Source organism: Emys orbicularis, chromosome 7, assembly GCF_028017835.1.
Source record: "Emys orbicularis isolate rEmyOrb1 chromosome 7, rEmyOrb1.hap1, whole genome shotgun sequence".
Classification (NCBI taxonomy): domain Eukaryota; kingdom Metazoa; phylum Chordata; order Testudines; family Emydidae; genus Emys; species Emys orbicularis.
This window is the reverse complement of record NC_088689.1, coordinates 102,708,022-102,729,425: the sequence shown is the minus strand read 5'-3', so window position 1 is coordinate 102,729,425 and position 21,404 is coordinate 102,708,022. Positions and strand designations below refer to the sequence as shown.

General features: G+C 44.1%; 1 protein-coding gene across 1 annotated transcript in view; it reads left to right on the top strand.

Moving 5' to 3' along the window:
* The window catches only part of FGD3 (FYVE, RhoGEF and PH domain containing 3), a 94,538-nt gene extending 73,556 nt beyond the window's left edge, over nt 1-20,982 (top strand). The window contains exons 13-17 of the mRNA XM_065407622.1: nt 797-807; nt 1,711-1,822; nt 4,844-4,996; nt 12,422-12,562; nt 20,727-20,982. Of these exons, the coding sequence (XP_065263694.1) occupies nt 797-807; nt 1,711-1,822; nt 4,844-4,996; nt 12,422-12,562; nt 20,727-20,951 (642 nt within the window). The 3' untranslated portion in view covers nt 20,952-20,982. The remainder of the gene's footprint in view (nt 1-796; nt 808-1,710; nt 1,823-4,843; nt 4,997-12,421; nt 12,563-20,726) is intronic.
* The last annotated feature ends 422 nt before the right edge of the window (nt 20,983-21,404 follow it).

Genomic DNA, 21,404 nt, shown 5'->3' with positions numbered 1-21,404 from the left:
CTCCATAACAAAAGTAAAATATCTCTGCTCCTTCTTTAGTTATGGGCACATTGGTAAAAATTTAGTAGGGAAAGGTTTTTCTCTCAATAGATTGTGAGTGGATTATCTGAAGCACAGAAATAGGGAGTGAATTATTAAGGCTTTTGTCTTGCAAGTTTCAGTTTGACGTTATTTCGCTAGTGAAGCCATCTTACATTACCGTAGTGTGATGTATTTCTTCTGCATAGACATAAGTGAAATTCACACCAGGGACTGTGCCAGAGTAATTTGGTTATAATTTTTTGCACAGAAAGTGTGTGGAAAGTCTGCCATAGTGGGAGTAGTACAAGGTGCCTACAATCTTCCCTCCTGCTATAGGCTCCAGAGGCAGCCAGGAGAGTCCCCAAAGGAAGCAGTGCTGACCAGGGAGAAGGCACAGGAATTTATTTATTCAAACTTATAAGGAAATGCATGTGTCCATCCAGAGCTCTGAGCTCAGGACCATAGTTTTACAAGCTCATAGACTTTAAGGCCAGAAGGGACCAAGCATGATCATCTAGTTGGACCTCCTGCATATCACAGGCCACAGAACCTCACCCACCCACTCCTGTAATTGGTCCATAACCTCTGTCTGAGTTACTGAAGTCCTCAAATCTTGATTTAAAGACTTCAAGTTACAGCGAATCCATCATTTACTCTAGTTCAAACCCACAAACAATCCATGCCCCATGCTGCAAAGGAAGGGGGGGAAAACCTAGGGTCTCTGCCAGTCTGATCTGGGAGAAAATTCCTTGCCAACCTCAAATATGGTGATCAGTTACACCCTAAGCATCTGGGTGAGACCCACCATCCAGACATCCAAGAAAAATTCTCTGTAGTAACTCAGAGCCCTCCCCATCTAGTGTCCCATCTCTGGCCATTGGAGATGTTTTCTAATAGCAGTTGCAGATGGGCTATATGTCGTAATATGCAATCTTATCATGCCACCCCTCCATAAACTTATCAAACTCAGTCTTAAAACAAGTTAGCTCCCACTACTCCCTTTGGAAGGCAGTTCCAAACAATGGCCTCTTCAAAACTAATCAGCATATCAGAGCACAAGACTGCTCTTCCCATCCAAGCCACCCTTGCAGAAATCTCCCTCACCCCACAGAGAATAGATAAGTTTTGCAACATAGAATCATAGAACCATAGGGTTAGAAAGGACCACAAAGGTCATCTAGTCCAACCACCTGCCAAGATGAAGGATTTGTTGTGTCTAAACTGTCCAAGACATTTGGCTATCCAGCCACTATGCTATAGTTTGAACCCATGCCCTGAAGGATAATCAAATTCAGGCTCTGTTGGATAACCAGAGAAAGAGTGAGTTCCAGAGTGAAGACCCCTCACTGAGAATGCCCTTCCTCCAGACCCATCCCCTTTAAACCAATAGGATGTCAGATGGAGTGACTCTCTGGCTCCGGTGATGCACAATGGAAGAGGTGGACTCTGAGGAGTAGGGCCCAAACAGCTGAGAGCCTTATAATTAAAAATCAGCACATCCCTACTGCAGCCTCAACCCCAACCGGTTTGGTAAGAGGAAATTTTCCCTAAAATTGTCTGTGGGGGGAATAAATCTGGGAAAGAGCTTCGTAAGCATGGTAGAAATTGAGTGGCAGGAAATTGTTTTGCAATAATTATGTTGTATAATGTCACCTAACTGTATGTTTCATTTCAGCCTGATTCCTGCAGAAAATCATCTTCTAAAACCAAGCGAGACAAGGAAAAGCAAGCTTGCAAAAGCTGCAACGAAAGCTTTAACTCCATCACTAAAAGGCGGCACCATTGCAAACAATGTGGGGCAGTGAGTATCAGAATGAAATTGTAGCAGTGTTTCATTTTCTGTCCATTTAATTAGTCTGTCTGCAACAGATGACTTTTTAAATCAAATTCTGAGTTTGTTTCATTCTGAGGGAGCTTTTCAGTTTCCAGTAGGATAGGCACTGGAGTTCGCAGCAGGGCTGTGATAGAACAGACCTTTCAACTTGCCTTGTCCATTGGGGATCTGGCAAAACAAAGCAAAGTTATGGCGGTGTAAAAGGCCATGAGTGAGTGGTTGAGGAGACAAATGTCACACTTCTGTGGCTGAAAGGAAAGCTGCCTCTGTACCTGGGTTTGTTCTGTATGTAGTGTTCCAAAAAACAACCTCATTGACCAGGGTTTCCTTCACATGACTAGCACCCCTTACCACTAACCAACAGCAGAATAAATAGTCTGGAACACAGCTCATCTAGATCTTTGTCAGCAGCCTCTTGCTGCAGGCTTCCAAGTGCCTTCTTCCTCCTCCTTTTCTGAGAGGAAACCATCCATTTTGTAGCTAGGGTAATGAGTTCCAGCTGTCCTGATTGATTTGATCAACCAGAAGGCTACAGGGGCCCTCAATATTCAGTGCTAAAGTGAGGGGTTGCATTTCCCCCAGTGGCAAAACTAAATCAGGGTGCTTTTGGCCAAAGAGGGTGTTCTTCTGTGCTTGAAAAGCCTGGAGAATCCAGCACATGAAAAATCCAGGTGCTAAAAGCCTAAGGCCTGGATTTTAAAGGAGCCAAAGGGAATTAGGTGCCCATCTCCAATTGAATCTCAGTGGGTTTTGGATACCTGATTCTCTGAGGCTCTTCTGAAAATCCCAGCCCAAAATTACTTGAGGTTGACTGCCTTATTGTGGCTTGAAACTTTCCTTCTGTGATATCAGTTTCAGGGTTTCATGTTCCTGGTGTAACTAGTTTAGAATAGTTAGTGAAATAATATCAAGTTTTTGTAGAATGGAGATAAATTTGGATCTGAACAGACAGTCAGGTAAAATGTGTAGCTAAGAATATTAAAAGCCATCCTTTCTAAAACATTCATCTCAGGAATCCAAATACTATTACAGTGGAAGAGAGACTATTATTCTGGAGTCAGCTATCTTGAATCTTTGGAGTTTTTTAAAATAATTATTAAAATAGATACACTTTCTTTGGTATTTAAACTGTTACATCAAAGCTCAGTTTTAAAATAAATCAAACAAAAAACTCCCCATGGACAAAAAAAATAATGAGAATTAAGTTATTAATAATTTAATGTTAAATAAACAGTTGTTGGTTGTGCAGTGTTTTCTGGTGCGGGTAGTAGAATGCAAATGAAAGGAGTTAATTTGCCTCTAGCAAAGACTATTTAAAAAAATGTTAGTTTGCTTTTGTTTGTGCATTTCAGTGCACTGAACTGGAGCAATGCAATACTTTGCATACGGTGCACTGAACTGGAGCAATGCAACGCTTTGTGTAGTAATTCATATCTTGTGGGCATACATATGAGAGCGTACTATTGCGACTGAAGAGCATTCAGACTCTTGTTGTGTAATAAAATGGGATTTGAAGTTAAATCCTGCTGACTGCTCTTATAATGCACATAAGGGGTGGATCTCCTTCCCCATAGTGGCTCTGCTACTGCAGTTAGTACCATGAGACTGCAAATTTGAAAACCGACTTCACTGCTCTGTAATGGGATATGGAGACAAGGGGCCATATCCTCCACTTTGCCAGGTTCACCTTGCACCAAAACTAAAAGCAGCTAGAGGTTTGTACAAGTATCCTCACTCTGCAGGGGGAATCTCTGCTGACACAAAGCTGGCTGTGCCATCTCCTTTACCAGCCCTGTTGCCCAACTCCACCACCGCCTGTGCTGGAAATTCCACTGCCCGGGGTGAGGGGAGGCAGGGGGCATATTAGGGGTGGGAAGGGAAGAAGTTGTGTTAGGAGGAAAGAGAAGGAAAGGCGGTTCGATGGAGCAAGGCTCCATTATGCTCCATTCACCACTGGTGTTCGGTCTCTAAGGGACCTTATGCCAGCAGCATAATTAAAGCTGTCCTCCATGGCCAAGCAACTGAGAGAACCCCTAACTGGCCTCCCTGGGAGCTTGGGACAGTGGTGGTCACAGCTCATGAATTCAAACCCAGCCAAGATTAGTAGTGAATGACAGTTGCTGCCATTTGCTGTTCAGTGGGCTACGTGAAATAAGTCGGTGCTTTTTGCTCCTGCTGGAGGGATGGGCACATAAACACAGCTGTGCTCACCGTATTCCTGTGCATAGTTCCAATAGACTGAACTATCCTCTTCCTCTTGAGGAGGAGAGTACCTTGAGTTGAATGGTTAGGTTCGTTGCTTGGGGTTGTACAGGGGAGTGGTGCAGATAAACAGACGAGTTGAGTCTCCAGCGCTGTAAATCCAGCACTTTTCGCAAGCGCTGATTTCATGTCAAGTTTAATTGCTTATTTGTGCCAAACCAGAAAAAAGAATTGAAAGCCATAAAATCACTGCCTCCCAACCCAACGTGGCATCAGGCAGATCATTATATGTAGTGGACAGTTTATTGGCCTAAATTCTCAAAAGTGACTCAATTTTTGGATGCTGAGCTCCAAACAACTCAAAGGGGCCTGATTTTTCAGACAGTGCTAAGCACCAAGCACCACCTCCCACCCACTGTGAAAATCAGGCCTCTTTAAGGTATCTCAAGCTGGGCACTCATGATCATTAGGCACTGAAAACTTAAGACTATTATAACTCAGACCTTTTATATGGGAACAGAAAAGCAGATACCTGTCAGTCACTTTCTGAATGGTTGGAAACACAATACAGGACAAAAAAATCCTTCATTTCTGACTGAGGGAAGGGAGGTGTCCCATCTCAGACCTTGACCTATGTAAGTTACAGGACGTCTGTCAATCTGTCTCATCCTTGCATTAGTTTGCAGGATTTTATTTCAGCAATTTACCTGCAGCAAAGTGGTTGTAAATAACAGGGATTTTGTTTTAATAGTAGCTGAAGAATGAAGTATTATCTTTCTGATACAGGTTATTTGTGCAAAATGCTCTGAATTTAAGCCACTTGCAGATAACAGCCGTCACAATCGAGTGTGTAAAGACTGTTTTCTGCTATCATCAGCAGTCCCGTGCAATACAGGAGCTGAATCTATGGGAGAACAAAAGAAAAAAACTGCAGTCGAGGTACAGTTATCTTGCTAATAAGCTTTTAACATGCTTGATGCCTGAAGAGGCTGGTTATTTTATTTGTTGTTAAATCCCTTGTGGCATGCTTTTCTCCATGATCTTATACCCTTTTAGTAGGCTATCACTCACAACATACACCTGACAAACTGGCGCTTGTAGAGCTGTATGGACATACACTGTGAATCCTATTTTCAAACATGAGTTTTGTACTTTTCATGCAGGGATACACCGGTTTTGCAGGGAAATTTCAGCCCCCAGGTTTTAAATAATTGCCCTGCTGGGACATTCCATTCCATTCAAACGAGTGGCACCTTATCCAGCTTTCTCTAGGTGTACCTGTACAGACATCAGATCTGTTTCCATGTAACGTCTCTTGTTCCCATTCTGGAAAGCTTTGTGCTCTTGAAATTTCACTTTCCTACAAAATGCCAGTGCAACTGACCATTTTTCACAGTGATTCATGCAAGGGCACGCCAAGCCATTTTTGAATGAATAATCTTGTGTGTGACACATCAAGCAGTAGTAGAGTGGGATGGCCACTGTCTTTGCAACCTTTCTCTTTGGGGCAGACTGAGTGAGAAGAGCGCGCACACAGCACTTGCCCAGAGCTGTGCTCTACTTCATGCTCCACCAAGACATAAGGATGACCTTGTGCTTAAGGCATGGTGCTGGGAGTGGAGGTGTCATTTGTGTTTAACTGTCCCTCAAGGAATACTGCCTGCATTGGATGACCTGGAGCTGGTGCAAATGACCATATGCCGTAGCACAGAGGTGTGCTTAGGTGTGTGGTGGGGATGGGAGGAAACATGATCTCAGTGCTTTGAGCTTTGGCTGTTCTGGCTGCAAAGCAGCCCTTTGACTGCTGGGGGCAGCTCCCAGAAGTGAGAGCAGTTTCTTGACTTTTCTGATTAATGGAATTCTCTGTTGTCTAGGTGCTTGACCTCAACTTTGTACTCCCAGCTTGGTCCCAAATCCTAGAGGTGCAAAGTGGGGTAAAGTCATAGGTGCACGCTCCCTTCCTGAACTGTGTCTTCTGCAAGGCACAATGAAGTATCTGGCCCTGTGGCTTGATATCTTCAAGCTGCAAAGTCTCTCTTATACCATGCACCTGTGATTACAGCCCAAGAATAAAACTGAGTATGTCCCAGTATTGCATGCAGTATGTCACAATAACCTATCAACGCCATTTCAGCAGAACTATCTGCCAAGAAAGTTAAAGCCTGCACCTAAACAGCAGAGAATTCTGCTAATCCTAAAAGTCAGGAAGCTATTTAAAAGCCAGTGAAATGTGACCCAAGGCTTTACTTCAGAGAACAGATTACTTCCTGTAAAAATCCAAGAAATGGAGTAGTTTTCATTCACATGCTCAGACTTTTAGCTCTGTGCTAAGTCTTCAAAGGATCAGGTAAAATGCAAGAAAGGTGGTAAGTGCACAAAAGAGAAATATTTGAGCAAGTCTGTTTCTTCCCTTCCTTTTTTACATAAAACTTTGTTAATGAGCTTAATAACAACTTGAGAGCTTGCCACTTCACAAGTGCTATTACAGATGCCAAAAATCCTCTAGAGATTTTTTCCGCTGGAAAGGCCAATACAGTATAGACATTTTTTCAGTCACAAAAAGCTTTTTTTCTTCCTTTTGTCACACGGCCTTGGGGTATGGTTCATCATATTTCCTCCCATTCATATACTATTCTGCTAATTATAATGTTGGAAAAAAATGGGTTTCTAAACACAGGCTATAATGCAGTCCAAAGAGCAGCAGTAAAAATACTGCATTTTCTTAACTCTATCCTTCTGGATGTTCTTGTTGGTTGATTTTTTTCCCCCACTCAAATCAAGACATTTGCCTAGTCTACACTAGAGTAAAGGATGTATGCGGTGGATAGAATGTCTTGTGCACTTCCTACAAGAGGGAAGATTGTGCATCTTGGTGCCAACCTATGGTGAAGCAGGCTAAGTGGTGAACCATGGAATGGTGTCAGCTTTCCAGCCCTCCTTTACCAAATGACCTCCTACAAACAAACCAAACAGGAAGAGGTTACTGTTGTGGAAAATTATCCACACTGTTGATTTTGGATCAGACAGCCTGAGGCTCCTTTATTGACAATCAAACATGCATGCATGGGGGAGTCAGCCAACGCAGCCGAACCCCCCCGACAGATAAAATACGAGAGATTATATAGGATAAAACCACAAAAATTACATATACTTCCTTAAAGTTTTACATCCATATAAGGAATAAAGCAAAACAAGTTTTCCTGTTTTTTCTTAGTTTTGCCCTTTGCAGTTTCTTGCTCTGTCACCTGACATCTATTAATCATAATCTGTTACAAAGGTTAATTCTACTTTTATAATGTCTACAGTTAGTTCTGCTTTTATGATTTCTGTCTACCCTTCTCCTTTTACTTCCCCCCACCCTTTTCTCCTTCCTCCAGTCCACAGATACAGTTCATCTGACCCTACATACAGTTCATTGACCAAAGTTTAGGCCTTAGACTATTTTTCCTCCACATTACTTACCTGTAACTGGAGGTTCTCTGAGATGTGTGATCCCTATCTGTATTCCACATATGGGTGCGCATGCGCGCTATGCCTCTGAGTCCAGAAGTGTTTCTTAGCAGTGTCCGTTGACCCGCACATGTGTAGTGCATCCCCTTGTAATCCCAGTTGAGGGTATAATAAGTAGTGCAGGTCGATACCTCTCCAGTCTCCCTCTTACCATCATGGAATCCAGTCTGAAGCAGAGGGTATGGAGGGCGGGTAGTTGAATACATCTCGAAGCATCTCCAGTTACAGGTAAGTAACCTCTTCTTCTTTGAGTGATGGGCCCCTGTGTGTATTCCACACGTGGGTGGGTGACTCGCACGCAGTGGTCAGTGTGGAGGTGGGTGCAAGAATGCCAATGGAAGTGCAATTTGCAGTACAGCCTGGCCTACAGTGGCTTCTGTAGCAGCCACTTGCGCAATGGCATAGCGCATCGTGAACGTGCGGATGGAAAGCTACGTTGCCGCGCGACAGATGTCTTGCCAGGACGCATCCGTTAGGCCAATGTGACAGCTTTTGCTTGCGTAGAGTGCGCCGTGGCTTTATCAGGTGGTGGTGCATTGGATTGGTGTAGCATTCATAGCTGCACCCTGATACCCGTTTGGAGATGCGTTCGGACAAAAGGACTGTTCGGCGACGGTCACAAATAATTAAAGCGATGTGTAAAAGGGTGAAGTCCTGTGTAGGCAGAATGCCAGTGCATGGCAGATGTCGAGGGGCATGCAAGGCTCTGTTAGTGGGGAAGCATGTGGTTTGGGGTGGAAAACCAGCGGGTCGATGCTCTAATTTAGTTGGAATTCCGACACCACTTTTGGGATGAATTTGGGGTGGAGCCACAAGGATACTTTGTGCTTGTGTGATATCTGGGGAGAGGGTGGTCCACCATTGTGGCTTCTATTCGTTGCCCAGTCTGGATGAGGTAATGGCTGCCAAGAATGTCACTTTCATTGAGAGGTGGGAGAGGGAGCGTGTTGCCAGCAATTCAAAGGGTGGCTTCGTGAAGGCAGAGAGAACAAGATTAAGGTCCCATAGGGGTATCCGTGGTGGTCTTGCCTCAATTGTGGGCAAACAGGGCAAGATGGCTCCCCCAAAACGATATGGAGCGCCTCAGGTGGCATCGGGGAAGGTTGGTGGGTCTCAACCTGCATGTCAAAACTGAGGTTTTGTCTGTTGCTGGGAGACGGTTGAGGATATGGTTGTGGTGGGAAGCGTGGTCGTTGAGATCCAGGTCGCTGACATGGGGGTTCCTGCTGACATTGGTAGGTAGCCGGATAAGGAGTGTAGGGGCACGGGCAGAATGTTTGCCTCTGATGCCTACATCTTGGGGATGGGGTATATATAACGAGGGACCGTAGCATGGCTCTGGAGACCTTCAGTGGAGGGAATCGTCCATCTTCTTGTGGAACAATTTGTTCTTGTCAAAGGGCAGGTTCTCGATTTGGATCTCCCTGGGGAAGCGGGATGATTGTGTAGCCACAAGTCCCAGCGCATAACACCAGTCGATAGAGAGTGACAGGACATGTCGGCCGCGTCCACAGCGGCCTGGAGGCCCACCTTGGCGACCAGTCGTCCTTCGTCTACCAGTGCCTGAAATTGTTGCTGTTGCTCTGGCAGCAGCTTGTCCCTGAACTCTGCTAGCCTGGTGTAGTTGGCTAGCAGAGCCTGATAGTTTGCAATCTGGAACTGTACTCCCACCGAAGAATATGCCTTCCTGCCTAGCAGGTCCATCCTCGTTGCCACCCTGTCCAGAGGAGTAGACTTCTGCGAGTGCTGGCATGCCTGCTATGCTGCCACATGGACAACCAGGGAGCTGGGGGGTGGATGTGTAAAAAGAAAATCCGCCCTTTAGCAGGTACGAAATGCCTCTTCTCTGCCCTCTTAGGTTTGGGGGCACAGGAAGCAGAACTGTGCCATCCTGCCCACACTGGTTGGAGGATGGCATGTTAATGGGTAGAGCTACCCCAAGAGGGCCCATGGGGTTGGAGGATGTCCAGGAGCTGGTGTTAGGGGTCCTGAACCTCCTCCAATGGGATAACCAGGTCTGCCTCTATCCCCTGGAGCAAGTCCTGGAACTGGCGATGGTCGTCTGGTCTTACCCTCCTCACGGGGAAGCTTGGGCACTGGTCCAGCCAGATCCGCTCGTGACATGTTACTTGACCCGGCCCAGCTTGAGGAGGAAATGCTGCACTTGGGAGCAGTCCACAGCAGGGATCTGCTTTTGTGCCCGTGAGAATGTTTTTTACTCTCATGCCGGGACTTGTCCTTGGCTTTCGATACTGATGGTTCTGGGGCGTGCAAGGTGCTGTGAGGGGCACTCAGCATCAGTGACAGTCACTGTACAGGGGGGTCCGCTGGTCCCAGATCCGAGTGCGCCCTTATTCTCAGAGATTCCTCCATCAAGTTCTTCAGGAAGCAGAGCTCTTGAGCTTCCCGGGTTCAGGACAGGAAGGACTTGCAAATGGAGCAGCGCACTGTGATGTGTGCCTGGTCCAGGCAGCAGAGGCACCACTGGTGCTTGTCACTCACCAAGAATGAGCATGGGCAGGAAACGCAGTTTTTAAATCCCAGAATCTCGGGCATAGTCCCCTGGGGGAGGTTGGACAGTCCCCAAACAGGGAAAGAAACTACACTAACTAAACTAACTTATCTGCCTACACTAGAAAGACAATCTACAACTATCTACACCAAATGAAAGGTAGATCACTCTCTTAGAAAACGAAGAGTGCGAAGGAATAGGAGTTCTGACTCAGTCCATGCAGCGGTAAGAGGGAACTGGGGAGGCGTCGATCCACACTACCTGTTATACCCTCAGCTAGGAGCATGAAGGGATGCACTACACACGTGCGGGTCAACGGACACTGCTAAGAAATGCTTCTGGACTCAGGCGCATGGTGTGCATGTGCATTCACATGTGGAATATACATAGGGACCATCAGTCGAAAAAGAACCACAACTAATAGTGTGGTGAACAAGGCTGGTGCAGAAGGGAAGGCTGATGGATTTCTGAGTTTGAGGGGTATGGAAGGATGGTATCCTGAAGTACAGGTACTGGAAAGCCATTATGCCTGGGGGTGGGGGAGGGGGCAGCAGAATTTTTGCGTGTTAATGATCAGTATGCTGTGACACTCCTTGGGGGGTACCCAGGGCTGTGAGGCACCTTGTTACCACTTGCCCTTAACATGAGGGAAGTTCTGTCTGTTCCTACCAGGGGTCAGCTCCCCAGCTCCACAGGCAACATAAGCACACCTCTCCAGGCCTGTGCAGGCCTCAGTCTCTCTACAGCTTGGTGATATAGGTGTGTTCCAACCCTCAAGCCTTCCTAGCATCCTGCTGGAATGTCCAGCCCCTGGTCCACTAAACACTCGCAGAATTCAGACTTGTTGCTCCCAAAGGAACAGTACACACCAGCTTACCAATTTCACCTCAGGATCACTGGCCCACTTAACACACAGCACTTAGATATGTTTACAGTGAAAAGAAGAACAAGATAATAGAGATTCAAGTGATAGCAAGTAAAAGTATTTGAAACAAATGGTTACATGTAAAATAAAATTGTAACATGCCTTTTATAACCTAATCTTAATTAACGAGATACTGTCTTGCTGAATGAAATGTAGCTCACCCAAAGTCTCTGCAGTATTTTCCAGGCAGGTTGGCTGTGACCCTCCTTTCATAAGACAGAACATGCTGACAGTTCATCTCCTTGATGAAGGATCCCGGGTGTACCTCAGGACCCCCAGTTATACCCCCCAAATCCATCCTCTTCACTCATAAACAGGATGCCACCCCCTGCTGGGGTTTTTTCTGCAGTTCTTCTCTCATGTGAATTAAATTCTCTTCATTGCTCAGTAATGCAAATAGACTTACATTGTGAGACACACAGTGACCAGCCAGAGAGAGAAGTGTCTACTACCCCCTGCCTGAACAGAATTGGTTACCACCTTTTGGTGACCTGTCTTAACTCTTGTACCTTAAGAACATAGTTTTCAGTGCAGGTACATAACTCCATAAATATCATCCATCCATACATTTCACTATGATTATGATGACCAGTAAACTTCTGGCTCTTGGAAGAGACCTTATGTGCCACCCTTTGGCAAACCAGTATGTAGATACCTGACCCAGGTGATTGCTGTAAACCATAGTGTGTATCCCTTATGCCCTCTGCTACTTGGCAGTAAGAGGTCCCTGGGTCCACATATGCCTCAGTCATAGTATCGTACTGTCTTAACACTGGTGTAAAAGGAACTACACCTCTACCTCGATATAACGCTGTCCTCGGGAGCCAAAACATCTTACTGCGTTATAGGTGAAACCGCATTATATCGATCTTGCTTTGATCCGCCGGAGTGCGCAGCCCCGCTCCCCCACCCCACCCCACCCCGGAGCACTGCTTTACCGCGTTATATCCGAATTCGTGTTATATCGGGTCGCATTATATCCGGGTAGAGGTGTACTTGATAGTAAACCCAGAGCTCTTACACATCCTTGCAGCTGCTCTGTGCCTTTCTGATGGAGTTCACTTGTGCCGAGACATCTTTTTCATTAATTTTAAATCTCCTCCCAGCCTACTTGTGCTAAGCAAGAAACAAGCTGTGTCATCTTAATTGCCTTTCTCAAATTACACTGTGGAGGTGGAATTTTAACTCCCCAGTCATTGAGAACAATAGTTCAGCACCTACCTCTAAGTACCTAGGAGCATACTATATCTTGATGATACATTATGATAATTAAACTCTTGTACAGGTATGAACTACTCAGCATTTGCCCGTCTGAATCACTTGGCTGTGTATGACTAAATATTGTACTTAATGTATAATTGTAAGTATCCTGACCACATAAGCATCCATCTAAGCAACTCCTACTTTCTTTTTACAGAAACCAAACTTTTTGGCCGCTGAAAACAGCCTTTTCAGCAGCCGCCTCCTGTTCCTAGACAAAGGGAAGACTTGGTGCAAAATGTGTGTCACCATCCCCAAGACTGAACCTCTTGTCTTGTATCTGCATGGAGGAAGTCAGGTAAAAGTGACATTATTGCTGAGTGATATCCGCAGCTAGAAGCATAAGTTTAAGTATGTCAATCTGAGAAATAGGACAAAGGATTTGGCTTACTTTCAACCACAGAAATTAACTTGGCAGGCTGAATTTAGCACAAAGCCTCAGAGATTTCAAATTTCCTTCTTATCTGGAGATGGAGCTTATGAGATTTTAAGCAAAATGTCTAGCCTCATATCTCTTTCTAAAAAATGTAGCACAAAAGAAGGATAAATCAATGATAATTATATCAGTTAATATTTATTTTCCTAAGGTTTCAGAAAGGCATATTTTCAAAATAAATACTCAAAGAGTTAATGACCTGTTATCTGGACCTAGAAAATACAGCAAAGTGGTTCTGATAGGTTGGTGTTGCTTTAATCCTTTTTTGATTAATGCTATTCCAATGCTGGGTTAAAGTTAGATGGATTTACACAAATTCAGATGTTCTGAAGGGTGGGTGAAGTGAACTCTGTGAAATGAAAGCCATACGTCTTAACAGCATCTGCTCTAGGGCTGATGTTATTTTTTTTAAATTGTTTCTTTGAAAATGATTGGGGGAATACACTGTGGTAAGTTAGGTGCTTGCTTATACAATATACATTTTTTAAAACAAAAGTTAAAATTTGTTTGAAAAGGTACTCAGACTAAATGTAAGATGATGAAATCAAACCCTCCATTATTGCTGGAAAAGTAGAATGACCATGTGGAAAGTAGAGGTCCTTCAGATTTAGCTGTAGTACCACAGCTCCACATCTCATTTATTGTTATGTGCCAGTGGTCTTGTTTTAATCTGTGTTTGGGGGGAGAATTTGGGCCAAATTCAGCTCTTTGTTACCACCATGCAACTCCAGAGATGTCAGTGGATTTACTTTTGATTGGCACCAATTTATCAGACAGTAAATGAGAACGTATCTTTTATGGGTGATGTACTGTGAGTGCTTTATTTTCCTTAGTTATTGTGACTCTGTGTTATCCATGTGTTGTAGAACTATAGGAAAATAAAGCTTCCATGTAACAAGTGTAAATATGTGTACCTCACCCTCAAAGACATGCATTCTATTCAGGTCCTATTAGAATAGATTTTTAAGCTCACTTTTTGTAGTGGTTTTATGTGTAAAATTTAGGAAGCTGGAAACGAATTGAAGGATATGTGTATATGATATTGGCTTTGCTTCAGCTGGAACTCAAACTATGGAACAGGGTAGCCTTCCAAACCATTTTACAGGCACCCAGTTGCCATATTTCCATTCTAGCACTAGGGCCTGCATGGCTGAAATTATCAGTTTGAAAAAAGAAATCACCTTGGACATGAGACTTAAATGAATACAGCAAAACCTAATCTTTAGATCTCACCTGGAGTCTGTTTCGGGTAGAAGTTTGTTTTAAAATAGTGTAGAAAATATTGTTTTCCATAAAAATGAGACAATTGAGGTGAAATTCATCCAGTGCAGAGACCAGCACGATTCCTGTGCATCACTTGAGTCCCATTTAAACTCAGTTTAAGTGGAACATAGGCCTTATGTGATGAATTTCTCTCCACAGAGTGAATTTCACCCTCAGGGGACATCATATGATATAGTGTTCAATATGAACTAAATCCCCTATTTGGGACAGGTATTGCCCCCTTCCCTTTGCAGGTGTAGGGTGCCCTGACCGCAGCAGAATGAATGTATTTCCCCTCTGCAAGATTGAGTGGGATGCAGGGACCTCCCACAAAAAGTCCCTGTGTGCTGCATAACTCTGTTGTCTTCGGTATCTGCATGTACCCCAGTGCACAGAGGGGCTTGGGGGCAGAGCTGCAGATCTATTGACCTTTTCTGCTCAGAGGCAGGGTACATCATTTCCAGGGCATACTGCAAACCGGAGGCTGCAGCATTTGCTGCAGAGCAGCTCCACTCCCACAATGTGACTTGGGAAGAGGATTTCTCTCTCTGCCTGGTCCACACTACCCCCCCACTTCGGACTAAGGTACGCAAATTCAGCTACGTTAATAACGTAGCTGAATTCGAAGTACCTTAGTCCGAACTTACCGCGGGTCCAGACGCTGCAGGCAGGCTCCCCCGTCGATGCCGCGTACTCCTCTCGCCGAGCTGGAGTACCGGCGTCGACGGCGAGCACTTCCGGGATCGATCTGGGATCGATTTATCGCGTCTAGACAAGACGTGATAAATCGATCCCAGAACATCGATTGCCTGCCGTCGGACCCGGAGGTAAGTGTAGACGTACCCAACTCTGATCACACAATCCAGTGTCTCAGCACAGCACTAATAACTCACATAAGACAAACCAGTTCCATTGGCTGCACAGCAGAAGAGAAACAGCTGTAACATGCAAAACTTTTCAACATACATGGGTTGGGGAAATGAAACCAATGCCTGGAGACTGGGGGAATTTCTACACAATCAAAGGCATTATATTCTTTCCTCGTTGCCCTGCCACACTTGAACTTGAGCCTATTCTGGGGAAGAGGGGGTACCTTTGACACTAAGCATTAGTTGGATGACTTTATAGAACATTCATTAAATCCAAAGGCTAGTACTTCTGACTATTCCAAATATAGGATAAATCACCTCCCAGCAAATCCCATACAGGGCAAGGTTAATCCAGCTCACATTCAGTAACAAGAACTGCAGATTTACTATCAGAAATCAAATTGCTGGCTGGAACCATAACAATGAAAATGAGCCCTTATTTCAAGATAGCATTCCCCCCCACCCACCCCTTCATGTGCTTCCCACCATGTATGGCAAACTGAAGGGAAACAATTACAGAGCAATCTATTCCGCATTCCCTCATATAATCCAAATGTTCAGTATAATTCCAATTGACATATAATACCATGTACTTACACTTTCTGATAATAATAATAATAAATAAATAAAAGCTCTCCAATTCAGATTAATAGATTCCATTCTTAAATGTTATTTTCCTGGGCATCACTAGAGTTTTAGATATCAATCCATTTTGTATAACACTCCCATCCCATACCTCATAAATCTCCTTTGTGGTATTGCTGCTTATAGTATACAGAAATAACAAGGCATGAGATTAGCAGTGGTGCCCCCCAAATTAAATGACTTCACAGTTTGTAAGTGCCTTTTAAACATTTAGGACTATAGGAGGCACCCCCTCAAATTCCTGATATATAGTATCCTTGGCCCTAGCTGCTGAATAAGATATATAGCCCTCCAGAGAGAAACCTTGGCTATCTAGGAAAGCAAGACTTGTCCTGGTTAGAATTTGTGTCAGCAAAGTATTCTTATGGAGATTCTAAATATAGAGTTTATCATTAGTGAAGAGAACGAGCAGAATCTCCATTGAAAATAATTTTGTTCCAGGTATGTCAAGGAGGCATTTCAGCATCTAAAGAGGCGGGTGCCTTACTGGGATGACATTGCCTACATTGGCATTAAAACTCCTGTAACAGAGACCAGGGGAAACCATGGTCAGTGCATACGAGATATGCCTGTGTGGAAGCTGCAGGATCATTTAAAACAATGAAAAATTAACTCTTGGGGAAGGAGGAATAATTCCAAGTGCTGACAGTCTGGAACTCTTGGCAGATATCCACAAAGTAAACTCCTTTCTGGTGTCTGAGTGTTTTTATCTTGTGGCCTCCACCTTATACAGCTGAGACGAAAATCCAGATACAAATAAAAATAAAATTTTTAGTCCGGAATAATGTGAGATTCAGGAAAACTGCTCCTTTGCTTCTGTTGTTTGTTCAATGAGGGTGTAATTCACACCTGTGTGGAAGGCCAAAGGCGGGCCTGTGCACCATTTAAGTCCCACTTTTAAGCTATCAAAGTAGGGATCTCTGCATGGGGGTGAATATCACATCGTTTGTTTGGTGCATGAATATCAGGCAAAGTGTATCTGTTCTGGCATTGAAGTCCACGTAGTACAAACCATTTTTATCTGAGTGGAAGTGTGTAAGGTTTGGAAGAGGCATAGGGTAGTTTGGGGGAGCCTTTTAAGCAAAGACACTACTTCAAGCTTCAGAGAACTAAAACAAGTTTTATGAGTGTGTATGTCTCCTTTCTAAGCTTCTGGAGAGATGCTGAATGAGCTTGGGGCTGCTCATGCAGGCTCTGTTGGACTGTAGTCAACAGAACTGACCCCAAAGTATGAGGTACTCTAACTTAACTACATGGGAAGGAGAGGGTTGAGGTGACACTGAGCTTGATTCAGCTCTGACAGCTGAAGAAGTTGGGATACTGAGGATAATTCCAGGATAGTGAGAACTGGTGTGACTGTTTACATCAGGCCTGGGCTAGAAATAAACCTTTTTTCAAAAATTCCTACCATGACTCTTTCATCCAGCATGAAAATAAACACTGACTGCACCTAGAAAATAAGATAGAAGCAGCTGGGGCAGTTGCTTGAGCCCTCAGGGGGGAAACAGCTTTTGCTGCTCATCACTGACTTTTCTGGTCATGTTGGGAGCACCATTACCTAGCTCCAGAGAGAATTACGTCCAATCCTTGTTCATGGCTGCCACAGTGCAAGGCCCTAAGTAAGGGTCTGATCCAGAACCCTCTGAGGCCAACAGGAGTCTTTCCATTCACTTCCGTGGGTTTGGGATCAGTCCCTAAGTGCATAGAGAGCTAGTAGGGGGAAAAGTAGGGAAATCTTCACGGCTCTGAGACTCTACAAAAGTGTGTGGGGGGGGAGACCCAATAGAGAAAACTCCTCATTAGGAATCTTTATATCTATTATTGTTCATTATTGCAACCAATGGTTTATTTTCCCTCTATTTATATGTAACTCCTATTATCATTAATGGGAGCTATGCAGGTGTATTCAGAGGAGCTGAAATGGTGCTCACTCACTGAGAGACCCCCACTAGGAACTGGACTTGAGCTATTTGCTTGAAATCCCCAGTCCTGCATGTTGTAATCACCAATGCCATAATGTTAAAAACAACAAATAAACCTACTGTTAATGTTCAAATTATTAGAATCCTACAGATGATAGACAGTAACACCAAAAGGGCGCATGCTGCGTGTGATTAGTGACAATGCTCAATACCCGTTTGATTTTAGTTTAACACAGCTTTATCTATCATTTTGATAGGGTAAAGCCTTGAGAGAGAATTCTCTTTTGCATGTGGGTAGTTCGATCTGATAATTTATTGCTACCATGTAATCCAAAGCATTCCTTACATAAATGTCACAGTACACAGCAGGCCAAATCCAGGAGATGTTTACAAATGGAATGTGAAATGCATCACTGTGCAGATGGCCAGCATGGCAAGGCCTAGGCTCCACTTAACGCTCAATTTAAAACTTAAACAGGAAGGATGCAAGTGGTGCACACCTAGAAATGATGGGATAATACTAAGTGCAAGAATCCTGAAGAATATATGTGGTAAGGGCCTGATTCTACAAGGTGCTGAGTGCCCTCCATTTCCACTGACTTCCATTCCAGCAGTCAACTGGCAGGACTAGCCCCTTATAGATTAGTGTTGCAGCTACACAAAGGTAACCCAAATTCCCTTCCTTTTGTTTCAATAGTGTCCACAACCTTGAGCCACACAGAAGTTTATATACAAAAATACACACACACACAACAAATCTACTTTGAGAAGAAACAAACTGGTCAAATTAAGAAAAAAATATATATGCACTGTTAACGTTAAATGTGTCTGTTAGTATTGTGCAGGAATAGCAGATACAGCCCAAACATCAATTTATTCTTACACTGTACTTCCAGACTGCAAAAGAGAGAATTTTCCAGTGCTGTCAGTGACCTTCAGTTTAATCATGATAAATATTTAATCCTTATTTTCTTAAATGTTAACTACAAGATCAATGAAGCAGACCTGGGGCTTGAGTTTGGCACTTCTTCACTCCTGCGGAAATGAATGTGCTTATATTACACCCACAAATCTTGCATTTGCTTGCTTCAACCAGGCCCATACGCACCAATGTATATGCTCAGTTTGTGCATGCAAATGCATCGGGTGCATTGTTGTATAGGTACAGCTTAGGTGTCAGTGTCTAGACATTTTCCCTGGATTGATATTTCACAATAACACTGTATCTAAAATCAGAACCAGATACTTCGGTCTTTTACGGCCATTTCACAGCTGTCTCCCAGTACAATGCTACCCTAATGCAGATGGACCTGCCCATTGGAGGATACTCACTATGAAGATGAGTTCTTAGGTGGCGTAGAGCCATTGTGACAGCTCTTTCGTTGCCACTCCGCAGTTATAACCATGGCTGGGGTGTCCCAATTCTCTGATGATCCCCTGTTGGTGCAGTTTACAGTAGCATTCACACTGTTCTAATCCGCTTTGGAAGACCAGCCTAGTGCTGAGCCATGTGAGAACTGGAAGCTGCAAAGCCACTTTGTTCTTCTCTCCACCCCCTCTTGGCTGGCCTAGAGGATTGAGCCGGCATGTTCAATGAAGAGGTTAACTTCAGCTTTACAAAACCAAACTCAAGTTGAAGGAAATCTTGCTAGTATAATACTATTGGTATGCAAATCAGGCTTCACATGCTAATTTAATAAAATGAGTTGTACTCTGTATTTATTGCTCACATACATTGACTGCATGAGATGCTACAGGAATTTGAATTCCTGTTAAACTTTTAAGATCACCCCAAAGCATATGATCATCCCTTGGTTCCAGCGCTGAGATTCCCTTATAAACATGCTTATGGCAGGATAACGTGCTCTAGCGTTCTCCTCATTTCACAGATGTGGAAGCTATGGCACAGAGAGAGCTCAAGCCCCAACTTTGGTGTGTAACATTGAGGCTGCTAAGTAAAATGTCCTGATTTTCAGAGGTGCTGAATATAGAAATTTTTTGGAGGTATCCCATCTCCTAGAACTGGAAGGGACCTTGAAAGGTCATCGAGTCCAGCCCCCTGCCTTCACTAGCAGGACCAAGTACTGATTTTGCCCCAGATCCCCAAGTGGCCCCCTCAAGGATTGAACTCACAACCCTGGGTTTAGCAGGCCAATGCTCAAACCACTGAGCTATAGCTCCTGCTGAACTCCTGGAGATTGAGCCCCCGGGGTTGCTAAGCATCTGTGGATTTAGTCATCTGGCTTTAGGATCCCACTCTTGGCCTATGTCACTGGACTGTCTCTAGCTAAACCCTCTCATGCTATTGAGGTGCCTCCCCTTGTGGCTCAGCAGAGGAGTTGGTTCATCCTCAAGCACACGGCTGGTAGTGAGCTTATGGCAGCCCTGGTAACATCAGTGCTATTCCTTAGATCTCCGAACTCATCTCAAGGGTCTTCTCAGAAATCCAAAGATCTCTGGGTCTGATTTTTCTGGACTCCAAAGCCCAGCTGTGGATGGCTGTGAGGGAGAGTCTGTTAAATGAAAATAAAAATGATTGAATCGTTTAAAAAACTAGAAATCTAGATTTAAAACCATTTTTGCTGTACAGGTCAAGTTCTGTGTCAGCTTGTACCCTGAGCTATTGCACGGAGCTCAACGCAAGTCAGCGTAGAACGTGGCCTGGGGTGATATACGGTGTGCACACGTGTGTGTGTGTATAATACATATAATTATTTGTTATAAAACACAATATAAAAAAGGTTTGTCACCTAATTAGCTACAATAAGGGTGTGCCTGCACTTCGAGTGAGGGTGTCATTCCCGCTGGAGGAGACATGCCCATGCTAGCTCTCAGGGAGCAAGCACACAAAATAGAATGCAGCCTCAGCACTGGGAGGGGCTACTTTCCATCCAAGACCCTAGCTGTGTACTTGGGGTGGCTGGCCCCTCCGCCTCGATAGCTGCATTCTGTTTTTAGTACACCAGCTCAATGAGAGCTGGTGCAAGCATGTCTCCTCGAGCTGAGAATCAACTCTCCCCCCCCCCCCCGACGTGCAGACGTACTCTAACACACTTATACAACTGTGTATTGAATTGCCGTACGGCACCCTAGCTGTAGGTTGTGACCGATGGTATTTCCTTGCTGTTTTGAGCTGAAGTGTCCCCCTACCTGTTGCTCCAGGTAGATCTTAATTGGAAAACCATTGGAAAATGAGTTCCCTCAGATCATTCTTAAATGTTGGTGAGAGGAAGCCTTTATATTCTGTACATTGTCTTTTTTTCCCCTCTATTTCAAATGTTATGTTCTGGTGGGGTTTCACTTTTGCCTTTCCTCCCCATGTCTTAGGATGGGCAGGCTCCACGTGCTATACCTCTGCCTGGATACGCAGTCAGTTTACCAAGTTCTGGTGAGAAGTTTGAAGTGAAACACGTTTTTAAGCTTTGCCAATCCCAGCAAACTATATATTTCAGTGCAGAGGATGAAGAACAGCAAGCAAAATGGATGGAAATTCTCACCAAAGCGGCTAAAGGGGAGACTGAAGATCTAGCTGAAGAAATCGGTCACCTGTAGAGCAAGCTCCATTTAGTTTCTTTAGTACATGCTATAAACCATCACTTGAATTCAGTATTCATGGCACTTTGGAATCTGTATGGCTTTATATTTTCATGAGTCCGCATAGGAATTTCAGTGTTTTCTCTGCTTTCATTGTACATTTATCACGTACAGTGCTAGCTGTCTGTCATATATTATGTTAAAGGAAAAAGTAGTTGTAGTTGTTGAAAGTGTTTATGCTGGTTTTACGTAAAAAGACAAGGAGAAAAGCATTAATTTGATCAAAGGTATCAGAAAACCATCAGTCTCTTGTTTTCCTAAATGTATATTTTTTCAGTCCTTTCGATTGCTGTTCCGTGCAGGATGTGTATAGTCTGTGATTAGTTATATAAATGCTGCCTTTAAGGTAAATGTTGTAAAGGCTTGTGGCTGGCCACTGACATTCCGTTCTCTGTCCTTTCCCTTCTGATA